Source organism: Medicago truncatula, chromosome 6 (assembly GCF_003473485.1).
Source record: "Medicago truncatula cultivar Jemalong A17 chromosome 6, MtrunA17r5.0-ANR, whole genome shotgun sequence".
Lineage (NCBI taxonomy): Eukaryota > Viridiplantae > Streptophyta > Magnoliopsida > Fabales > Fabaceae > Medicago > Medicago truncatula.
The window spans coordinates 19,565,111-19,577,603 of NC_053047.1; the positions used below are offsets into that span (position 1 = coordinate 19,565,111).

A 12,493-nucleotide genomic window follows, 5' to 3' on the forward strand; every position below is an offset into this window, starting at 1 on the left:
AATTAATTTTCAAAAATAAAAAAATCATAAAAGTATTCATATTTTTTCAAAAAAATTTAAAAATCGAAAAAAAAAATTAAAATATTAAAAAAATCAGAAACAATATTCGGTTTTTTTTCGAAATTAATTTTTTTTTAAAGATTCTGGAATTTAATTTTCAAAATAAGAAAAAAATCAAATTCGAAATTTAAAAAAAATGGTGGATTTTTTTTCCGATATTTGTTTTTAAATTTTTTCTACGAAAAAAAATTCTGGAAAATATTTTATTTTTAAAAATCTGTATACAAATTTTTTAATAAATTTAGAAAAAATTCAGATTTTATTTGAGTATGTAATTCTAATTTTCCCGAAACATAGCAATTTTAGAGGGGTTTTGAAGTAAATCTGGAAAAAAAAATCATGCAAATCGGAAAATCAAGAACTTCCAAAGATTTGTGAAGACTTTGGGAAGACAAAAAGTGAAGATTCAAGAGCGTCTTAGGAGACATTACAGAGGGAGGAATTCTGTTCCCGGATCCCGCGGCAAGTTATTTGGAGGAAAACACCTAAAACGACGGAAACACGGAAAATTTATGCCTGGAAACCACACTCATGTGCATCGGGCATGACCATACGCATAAGGCATGAGCCATGCGCCTAGGGCATGGTTTCCAGCAAACTCACATGCACCTAGGGCATGTATTGTGCACCCCATGTATCCAAAATGTGCGGGGCAAAAGCGTCTTTTCCTGCCTTTTTGTGGGTAAAGTTGGCATTTTTAGCCCAAAATCAGGTAGAAACTCTCACTATAAATACCAGCCTTCCTCGTTCAGAATTTCTCGTTCAGAACTAGAGCAGCTCAAGAGGAAGGCATTTCTATGAGCATTGGAGAAGTTTCTATCTTCTCTTTGTTTTTCTAGGGTATGTTTTTATCTTTAGTAATTTGTTTTTTTAGTTACCATATGTAACTAAATATTTTTAGGTTAGGCTTCTAAGATGAACTTTTATTTAGTTTTGTTGGATATTTATTTAATTTAGTGTCGTTTATATTTTAATTATTTTTTGTTTGCTATTAAGTTTTATTAGGAATAATTTATTTCAAAGGATCGTAACCCTAGATTAGATACTTTAGTTGTGACAGGGCCTTATATTGATATTACTACCCTGATGCTTATATCTTGATATTTATATCTCATATATTAATATTTATATGTCTAGGAAGTAATTAGTTAGTAACTAGCGAAAGATATCGAAAGCGAGTTGACCCTAGTAGTAAGTACTTAGGAGGTGACATTACTAATACCAAGTAAAATCTGCTGAACCTGGGATTTAACTAGTTAGTGATGAAGGAAACAAGCGACTCCAGGGAGTAAACCTAGTAAAACCAGTCTCTTAAACCCTTGGTAAGGTAGACGTTGATAGTGCTGCCCGTTTTTAGAACTACTGAGAGAGAGAGAGAGAGAGAGAGAGAGAGAGAGAGAGAGAGAGAGAGAGAGAGAGAGAGAGAGAGAGAGAGAGAGTCCTACGAGTATCCTAAGATTCACAGATGGTAGACCTACATGAACACTGTCCTTCATTGCCTTTGGAAATATTGGAATGTCAATTTAAGTCTATGCTTTCAATTACCTTTCAAGTGGTAAGACCCCACACGTAAGGATCACTGCATGACCAGCAGGTGCAACCAAACATTGGAGGGATAGACCTAGTTAACAGAGATAGTATAGACCCCACACGTAAGGATCATCGTGTGATCAACAGGTGCAACTTAACGACTGATTAGGTTAGTAACGTCCCAACGCCCTATAGTTTACCTAAGATAAATAAACGCGACATTACTATTATTGAATATCCAACATAATAAATAGGGGGATTAATTCAAAGAATCTTAACCGCTGCTTACTTTTCTGCAACCAAAACAGATAAAAATTACAAATTTTTAACCTTTTAACTCTTTTATTTTATTGTCAACTAAAAATAAGTAAACTCAGATTGTTTGGACAAAACGACAATCCACGTGGATACGATACTCTGCTTATCACTTTATTACTTGGTAAACAATTTCGTACACTTTCCTAATCCGCACATCAACGCCCTACGTAGTTCGGATTATAGAATCTGAACGAAATAAACACCCCATAAAAACCACCAAAAGACGTTAAAATATTTCAGATTTTATAATTTGAATAGGGCGCATGAGAAACTCATAGGGTATGAAAAGTAAGTCAAACTTTTGTTAAGTAAATATGTTACAACTTCAAAGGCTTTCTCATATATTAAAAAAACTAGAGTTGATTTTTTTTTGGTCTCATTTTGGAAGAAACGCAGAGAACGTGAACTAGCTCCCAAAATGGTGATCTAGGGTTTTATGCTTTCTTATTCATCGGCTCATCGATTCTTCATCTATTTCACAATTTTTCCTCTCTAATTTTTCATCCTTGTCAGGTTACATCTCATACTAGATTTGATTTTGAATTTTTGAATTTCGTTTGTAATCTTCTTCGATCCATATTTTACTACTTAGATTTATTACGTTTTTCACCGGATATTTTCCTTGATGTTGTGTTGCTATGACTTTTGGTTATGATTTTGATGTTGTTTATGATTTTGATGTTTTTGTTTTGGTTAAGTAGATCTGGATTAAGTGACTGCTTAGATAAAAAAAAAAAATTATTTGCAGCTTATAGCACAAGCGCTTATCATAATAAGCACTTATGTATAAGCTTGCATAAGTTATTTTTATAGCAAAAGAGAAAATAAGGTTAAATTGTTTTTCTAATTGCTATAAGTTGTTTTTATAAGCTATATTGAAGAACTAAGAACTTATGAATATAAGTTGAAAACAGCTCATGAAAATTGTCATAAGCTGGTTTCATAAATTCTTCAGTAGAGTATCACAAAACTTCTGTTATAGGATATTATGAATGTGAGGATTCCATGTTCGACTATGAAAATTTCTTATATTGAAAACAATTTTATAAATTATACTTTTGTTAGATTTACTTATATGCAACATTGGAGTTTTGTTAGTTATTTTGCGGATGATTGTTTTGTCTCGTTATTTGAATGTTTATGTTATCGACATTACTATAATATTTCTATACATTTCACATTTTTCAATATTGTATCGCTTGAACAAATTTTGTCTTCATATCTGAAAAAATTATCTAGTTTGTGACTAAATTTTTACATTTAACTATAGTGCTTGAAATTTACTTTGATTGGTAACTAAGGATAAAATTGTAAGAAAAAAACAATTATATAAAGGGTAATATAATTTACATAGATTTAGAAAAAGTTTTTTAAAAAAATCCTTTAAAGAAAAAATAAAAAACAAGTTTTTAGAAAAATTTGATTACCAAATAAGGTTCTAATCTCTCGGTGTGTGCAGTGCAGAATAGATAGTTAGGGTTAACCTGCATTTCAAATTTCTATGGCGGGAGAAGAGAACCACCACATAGTCACATATATAGTGAAAATCAAAGTCACACTCACGGTCCCATACCCAGAGGATGATCGAGAAACACAGCCTACTTTGAATGTTGGCGCCCAAACGGTACCGTCAGAGGGAGATGACTTGGCACATGCTATCGATGTTAGTTCTGAATCAGCGTCGTTGAACGACGGTGAAGGTGATGATGTGGCGGCAGCAGCTGTTGAATCTGTTCCTGGTCGAGAAAAACAAACTATGGATGTTGGCGCCAATACAGTGGTGGTGTTGTCGTCAGACGATGAAGGTTCCGTTGAAGCTGATGACATGGAAGCTAAGGATTCTGATGAAAACAATGTTGCACAAGAGGGTGAGGAAAATGTCATGAAAGAGAAGAAGAGTGCTGGTAGAAAAAGAAAAAAGGAACTTTAGAGTGGAATTTCATCACCAGGATCTAGTCATTTGAATTTGCTCATTTTTCTTGATGTACATTTAGGTTTATAATCTTTAATTATATTTTTGGTTGTAATCCTGTTAGATTTGAATCCTATTGTTGTGTTTTTCTTTGCTCATCATGCACTAAAAGTGTTTGGATCCTCGGAAACATGCATGTGTGCAACAATCTCTAGAAGTTGGATGCATGATCACAACTCCAATTCCTTAATTAGTTTACAAAGTTATTTTTTTTTCAATTATATTCACTTTGGCTGTGCAATTTTTTATTGCATATTCGTTGTGTGTTATATGCAATTTTTTTTTTATTACATTGCATTTTTTTTTGCTGCACTTTAATTAAGGCGGCGTTTTTTTTTTTTACAAGTTAAGGTGGTGTTTATGAGTTGAGTTTGGTTGGTTTTAATCAAATATATTATTTTATGGGTTGAGTTGGATCTTTTTTTTATGTCAAACACAAATCAATTCAATGCCATGATGAGCAGGATGATTTACGTTGGGTTAACGAATCATTAGAAACAACTTTGCATGGGGCATATGTGAGGGGAGTACGCGACAAAGGTGAAAAGTTTTCATCTTCTTTTTGCAGCAATCCGCATAAAAGCTTCATGATCGGACGATAATAGATGATGTTAATTTAGAGTATCCCTAAGGAGGATTTCTCTACATTCATGGCGTCGTTCTTTATTGTTGGAGTTAATGCAGTGATGACTAACTCAAATGGGAGCAAAAGTCTTTGGACAAGTATAAACCTTTTGTCTCCTTCTTCTCCCACGCTATTGATTTCTCACGCGCCCTATGTAGTTTGAATTAGATGATTTTTTACTCAAATTCAAAGTGTACTGCAAACATCTTTAGGGTTAATTTGAATTGACTTATTTTTTTTACTTATGAAAAATAACTTGTGCAAATAAGTGTTTAGGTTAATTTGAAAGTTCAGGGTAACAAAAATTATATCTTTATAAACTGTTTTTTCATAAAATACATTGACAAACTTATGAAAAATAAATAAAAATTTATTTGCTTACATAAACTCAACTAAATCTAATCCAAAAAATAAAAAATAAAAAATCAATCCGAACAAGAACCTAAAGTTAATTTGAAATTTTGGGTGGACGACCGTTGGTTTTACTATCTCCTCCCTCCTTTTCTTTTCTTCTCATTTTGGGTGGAAGAGATTTAATTTAATGTGGGATCCACTAGAATTAATCTTTCCTTTCCATCGTACCAAACAAAAATAGTTAGTATTTTCTTGTTTTCTTTTGCCCATGACTCCCCTAATCCAAACAAAGCTTTAAATAAAAAAAAAGAAACAAAAAATGTCAAAATAGTGAAATTTGAAAAAAGAAAACGGAGAGAGGAACGAAACAAAGAGAAACCAAATTACAAAGTCCCCTCAGCTCTAATCTATTGGCGTGTGCAGCGCAGCATAGACAATTACGGTTCACCTACATTTGAAATTTCAATGGCGGAGGACGAGAACAGCGTCATAGTCACATATACAGTAAAAATCAAAGTCAGACTCACAGTCCCGGACCTAGACGAACCCATTCCTGATCATGATCATCGATGGAGACGGTACCGTTGGAGGGTGATGACGTGGCACCAGCTATCGGTGTTGGCGCTAAAATGGCTTCGTTGAACGACGCTGAAGGTGACGACGTGGCAGCAGCAGTTGAAGAATTTGCTCCTGATCGAGAAAAACAAGCTATGGACTTTGGCGCCAAAATGGTGTTGCTGTTGTCGACGGACGATGAAGGTTCTGTTGAAGCTGATGACATGGCAGCTAAGGATTCTGATGAAAACAATGCTGCACAAGAGGGTGAAGAAAATGTCATAAAAAGAAGAAGAAGAGACAGTTAAGAATGATGAAGATGGGAGGGAAAATGGTAAAAAAGTTAAGAATGATGAGAATGAACTGATCAGTGAAAAGAATTCGGAGAGTGATGTTTTATCTGATGATAGTAAAGGTTATTCTTTAAGGACTGATAGAAAAGTGAAGCTAAAAGCATTGAACAGCCGAAGCAAAAAATAAACATGCGGAATCCAAAGGTGACATCACATGATCTCTTTGCTCATTATATTTCAATTATGTGTTTGTGTGCGCGCGCATGTATATATGTTTGAATTTGGTATTACATGTGTTTACGTAATTGAGGTTCTGTTTCTCCCCTTTTTAGATTAACTATTGATGTGATTTGTTGTATTCTATATTTGAAATGTGATAATCTGGTTCACTACAGGCAATTAAAATGAAGACAAAAACCAACATCAACCATGAGGTCGAGCTCTCCAAGTATATGCTGAAAGACTTCTTCCATATTTAAGACGATTGGATGAAGAACAAATGGTCGAGAAGGATATAGCAGCAAAGAGACAATGTACTTTTTCGTCCAAATGTCTCACTTCTTGCTGTCCATTTCTTCTTGCTTTTTTCTCTATCGTTTTATTAATGTGTGTTGCTTTGCCCATGCTTCATGGCTCCATTTTTTTTCTTCTTATTTCTTTTGGATTACTTACATAATTGTTATTCTGCTTCACACTATTTCTAATGTCCTGAATATGAGATTCCTCATTTCTTCACTTTTAATGTACTTGCTTTTAAGTTTGTATCTCTTAGTATCACATATTTTCCAATTTTTAATTTGCTTTTGGGATGAACGTTGCACGGCTCTCACATTCTAAGCTAAAAGTAAAAGTCGCAGATTACCCTAAAAATAAGCGCGTGTATTGGTAGGGGCTTACTGAGTATATTTTTTGTTTTTTTTTTCCTGTTAATTATTCTAATTCTATATTGTTAACAGAAATGATACTCGGACACAAAACCATAGACAAATATACGACACCATATTTACAAGGATGGGTAATTTCAAAATTTCAACATTAAACCAAGGACAGTTTTGGAAAATCCATTTTATCTTCTTCTTTCCCTGCTCATTGTGGTGCGTTCCCTCTCCCTACGAACCTCTTCTCTCTTCTCTCACATCACCTCCAATCGGCAAGTTCTCCTCTGATTTTTCACCATTGACTGAAGCAAATTGATATAGGTAAATCTCCATCTCCTTCATCATGTATGACAATCTCATATCCGGTTCCTTTTACATTCAATTTTAATTTGATCTGAAATTGTGGTGTTCAATGTGTTCTTTAGTTTTTCTTTTGATGGCTATGGGTATTAAAAAGAAAAAGGTAAACTATTTAATTTCCCTTTGAAACTATATTTGGTTTGTCATTAAACATGTTTGAAAGTTTATTTGGGTTTTTTTTCTTCATAGCTAAAGTTTTATGTGTGAAGCTATGAACATTGTGTTGATTTGTTTCATGACTGTGTTTGCCTTTTGCAGTGAAAAAAATGTCTAGAAACTCTTCTAATTTCAATTAGACACAATTGAAAAGAAAGGGTGGTTAGTTGTTTTGGTTGTGATATTGTTGTTAGTGTTGTGTGGTATTGTTTAGATAGAATTTTTTTCAGCTTTTGAGAGTTTTATGAGCTGCATTTGCTGTGCTTTTGCAGTGGACATTTTATGCTTAGTTTTCTGCCCAGCATTGTGCGAGTTGGCTGCTGCAATGTTGGGTTGTTGCGGCTTTGCTTTACTACTGTGTGCGCGTCCGTTTCACATGGATTGTTGACCACTGTTGTCTTCTTTACATGGATTGGATTATCCGAAACAACACCAATTCAACAAGCTTGTAAATGTTCCGACATAATGAAGGAAATGAGCAATAAGAAATTTGAGAAGTTAAATGTCAATTTGTATGTTGAGAAGAAAGGAATTGGAGTATCATTCTTTTGTTGCTGCTATGGTGATTTTTTGTTACTTATGTACTTAGGTTTTAGGGGAAAATTGAACGGTTTATTTGTTACACTTGTTGACTATTTTGTGATTGTTTAAAACAATTATGTAAGATTGAAATCATAGTATTTGTATCATAATAGAAATGTATTGTATTATGATAATGGTAATGATTGCTTTTGAAATTTATTAAGTGCCAAGTATTTATGACAGGTTCAATTTTAGTCTTGTAGTATCTTTATGATAAACTGTAATTTAACAAGGCCGCTGGTACTGTTAACAAGGCGGCTGCGGAAACTTGCAGATTAACCAAATCTTTGAAGTGAATACATGATATTTAACAAAAAGATTAACCACATCTTTTTTCTATTCTCAAATATTAAGTTGTGACTATTTTTTCACTTTTTTTTTTAAAACGGCAAATTTATTAGGCTAAGATGTCGCAAGAAGCAAACAAACTCCCACAAGAAAGGGCTACAAAAGGTTCCGCATATAGATGAAAACCAAACAAACAAAACAAAACACTCAAACACCTCCCCCCTGATACAAACCGAAACAGCAAAGTACAAGGCCACCTGCTAATAGCAGAAAACTGGCGTGCATACGAGCACCCAAACAAATTGCCCATCCGAAACACAAACAACTAAAACAGATAAAACAAGCTGCACCTAAACCTGCAACAGTACCAACAGGAAGCTAGGCAAGAAAAATACAAGACAATTCCTTCCTATCTAACAAGACAAGTCCTTCCTATCTAACAAGAAAAACATAAGACTATTTTTCACCTTATAATGATATAAGACACATAAGAAGCGCACACCCATAATATTTCATTGATAAGTTGTATGGAATTTAAGAGTTGACATGAACTTGCAAAATAACATTGCTGCATTATATTCACTAATTTGTCCATTACTACAACACCATTTCCATGGTTGATTAAGTACATCACAAAATAAAACTTAAATTACATAAGTTAACTAACATTGTACCTAATGTTGACTTTACAAACATGTTTTAAACATGTTTTCCCAAAAAAAAAAAAAAAAAAAACTGAAATTCATGACTATGTATAGACCTTTGTCCCCATGATCTGACCACCAAAAAACACAATATCATTGTTATATAAGTCTTGTTATATACACACAAAAGGCCACTTCATCTTCTTAGCAATGAGTGCATTAGCTTTTGTCCAAAAAATATTAGAGTTGTCCATACTAGTTAACTACCATTGTACTTGCATCTAGCAAATTTCCACCACTTACAACATCAACATATGGTTCAATGTAGATGTTGCTGTCAAACTGATTTGTCACTCTTTGAGAATTGTTGTCCTGTAAATTTGGACAAACAGGAAATTAAGATGGAATATCCATATATACAAGGTGATTACAAAACTTGTAAATAAAATAAAACATACATTAGTTCCTCTGTCATCACTCTGTTTGGTTAGTTTACTTGGCTTCTTAATAGCTTTTTCGATTGCAGACATTTTTCTTTTTGATGGAGGGCGGCCTTTACGTTTAACCCGCAATGGACTGTGAATTTCAGTACCATTGTTTGGATTTGAGTCATTTAACATTTTCAGTTGTAGCATTCCTGGTGGGTAAATCAGAAGTAAAATGATGTAAAATTTCATGGAGGTCCTTAGATGTGTCTTCAAACTCTGCCGCTACTTCAGCAACCTCGTAGAAATGCTTGCATAACTTGTCAAACCTGTCCATTTGTGGCTTCAATTGTGTCACACAATAACTGCTCTTGATATATGTATGCTTCCTTTTAATATTTTTATTCCATCTAGCTACAACATACTTCTCTGGTACATTTTTAACCCTCTCTTGAGCACACACACATAACACATGTCGACACAAAATACCTCTAAATTCAAACAATGAGCATTCACAATTGAGATCATGGTTTTCTCGATTAAACACAACTTTAAATACATGTTCTTTTGTTCTATCCCCAACTAACACATCCTCCAACACATGATATGTGGCAAAACAACCCTCCACGGTGTTCAATGAATAAGCACAATTCATTTTAGATCTAAATTCAGCTTGAACCTCCTTAAATTTAGCATGAGTATACTCACCTTGGAATTGCTTTTCAATTGACGAGTTTGACCCGCAAGAAATTGTGGTATTCATCGAATTAAAATCTGCTTCAAATTCTTTTTCTGCTCGACTTCGGAGAGCATTATCATATTGTTTCATAAATTGATTTAGACTTGTCGTTGAATTGATATAACCATCAAAGAAAGCGTGTATACTCTCACTTCGTTGAGTTGTTGACATACCGGCCCAAAAATATTTTCTTAACAAGGTTGGTACCCATCTATGACGTTCTTTATACAATCCACTCAACCAATGATTTTGTTGAAGCTCAAATTTTTCGATGAAGGAACACCATTTCTCTTCAAAATCATCTATTGTGAACGTATCATAAACAACTTCTTTCATTGCAAACTTAATCCTTTTATAATCACCATACCCACTGAGTTTTTCGGCAATTTTTTTCATTATATGCCATAAACACCACCTATGGCGAGTTGTAGGGAACACTTCCTCGATTGCATTTTGCATTGCCTTACATTGGTCACTCACAATAGCAACAGGGGGCTTTCCTAGCATACAACGAAGCCATGAATTAAAAAGCCATACAAACGACTCTGTGTCTTCTCCTGATAGCAACCCACATCCAAGTAATGTTGATTGACCATGGTGATTCACACCAACAAAAACAGCAAAAGGCATATCATATTTGTTAGTCAAATATGTTGTGTCGAAAGTTACAACATCTCCAAAATACTCATAAGCAGCCCTACTTCTTGCATCAGCCCAAAAGACATTCCTTACATGAAAATCGTCATCCAAATCTATTTCATAGAAGAAATTTGGATTTTGTTCCCTCATTTGACAAAAATAGTTTATCAAGGCCTTGCCATCACCTTCTTTTCCAATTGCACGTCGTTCCTTGTTAACATAATTCCTCACATCTCTTTCATTAAATGGTACATTTTCATGCCCGCCTGCATCTTTAACAAGAGATTGAAAAGTCTTGTTGATCCTCACACCTGCATCATCATTGATTTGAATTGTCCTCTTTACATGCAAGTCCATATTCTTGTTAGCCTTGAACAGCCTTGCCTTTGTAGGGCTAGTATGATGAGAATGATTAGGCTCAAATTTGTTAATGTACCACAATCCATCTGCTTTCAACTTGATACAAATCTTAGCAGGACAACTTTTTCCCATTGTCGGACGTGTCTTCAATGTACATACACTTTTCGTCACTTCAGCCCGATCTCTTGTGCATGCAAGAATTAAGTAGCATACCTCCCCATCCTTTCCTTTTCTCGATGTTCTAATCTTCCAATCAAAACCCTTTCTCAAAGCATATTCTCTATAAAATGATTTAACATCATCTATGCTAGAAAAACACATATCTGTTTTAGGCTCCCACCATGCATCTTCATTTTCAACATTAAAGTTGTCAACTTCTATGCCTTCATCATGAATACTACCACTATCCACAAAAGCATTTGGATTATCCATGAATGTTCAATTGTGGGGGCAATTGACACCCCAAATCTGCACAAAATAACTCAAAATGTAAGCATGGACTTCGTCGAGATAAGCACACATAATGTACCTCACATACTTTGTCATTAGAAAGAAACATTTCAACACAACAGAAAAACATAACAGAAATATAAGAGAAAAATTGTAATCAAAGGAGGGTATCAGATTTAAGTATTAGCAATGTCTAAGTCTGTAATCATGAAATTAAGTTGAGAAAATTAATATTGAGCATATTCATTATATAAAACCTGAATCAATTTCATTATTTAGTCAATTCAAAAATTTAGGGTTTGTGATTTAAAATTGGGGGAAAACGAAAATGATGAAGGAACCATCTCACCCCATGATAAAAATGGAAGAATGAAGTAATGAAATGAGATAATAAGTGGGAATAAAACAAAAATGATTTGGGTTTAAGATTTTTTTTCCTATCTATTTATGAATCAAACCAACGTTTTCCTCAACCAAGGTAAAACAATAACTACAAGCTACTAAAATTCTAAAAACAAGAGTAGAGAAAGGAAAGAACCTGAGCATGAAAACGAGGAGGAACAGTGGAGGAATACGGTGTTACGGCGGTAGCTGGAGTGACCGAAATAGCATGAGAGGCTGGCACTGCACAAAGATGAAGGAGTGACGAGAAATTATTAGTGAATGAAAGATTATTTGTTCTTGGTAATGGGAAATGACTGAATCAGAAAGAGGGAACTCAAAAGAAACAAGAGGGAAAAAGAAACGAGGGAAAGAAGGAAAGAAGAAAAGAAGGAAAGAAGGAGAAAATAAATGTAAAAAAATATATGTATTAGGTAACAGTGAATGGTGTTGTATATTTGTCTCCACTTTTGTGTATGATTATCATTTCTGTATTGTTAATGATTTAACACTTTTTGTAGTGACAACTGCAAAACATCAATATTCGACTACCACAGGAGCTGTAAAGAATGCTCTTTTAACATTTGTCTTCTTTGTTGTTGTGAGCAAAACCGTTTGCGTAAAGAGGAGAATTCTTATTTTATTTGTCTGTGGTGCTATTTTTGTTTTACATCAGTACATTGCATTATGTTCTATTAGAAGGTTGTAACACACACTCAATACTATAGTATATATATAAAATAAATGTTTTTTTATGTCACGTGTCACTTCTACGTTTATTCTTAATATTTTTTATTTTTCTGTTTTTTTAAAGTGAAATTATCTATTTAGCATAAATATCTGAACAAACTACATGTATTACTTTCATCTTATCCAAAAAAAAA

General features: G+C 33.7%; 1 protein-coding gene and 1 long non-coding RNA gene across 2 annotated transcripts; one reads left to right on the forward strand and one right to left on the reverse strand.

Moving 5' to 3' along the window:
• Positions 1 to 6,740: 6,740 nt before the first annotated feature.
• On the forward strand, positions 6,741 to 7,364 carry LOC112422483 (uncharacterized). Its single transcript, XR_005642150.1, has 3 exons — positions 6,741 to 6,906; positions 7,011 to 7,048; positions 7,204 to 7,364. It is a non-coding gene; the product is annotated as an uncharacterized lncRNA (long non-coding RNA).
• Positions 7,365 to 9,224: 1,860 nt separating this feature from the next.
• LOC112422790 (protein FAR1-RELATED SEQUENCE 5-like) lies at positions 9,225 to 11,210 on the reverse strand. The gene has a single exon (XM_024786456.1). The coding sequence runs from the start codon at positions 11,208 to 11,210 to the stop codon at positions 9,225 to 9,227; it is 1,986 nt and encodes a 661-aa protein (XP_024642224.1).
• Positions 11,211 to 12,493: the final 1,283 nt, after the last annotated feature.

Bases quoted from the DNA above. Each gene is read 5' to 3' on its own strand.
- LOC112422790 (XM_024786456.1), bottom strand. From the start codon at position 11,210: ATGGATAATCCAAATGCTTTTGTGGATAGTGGTAGTATTCATGATGAA.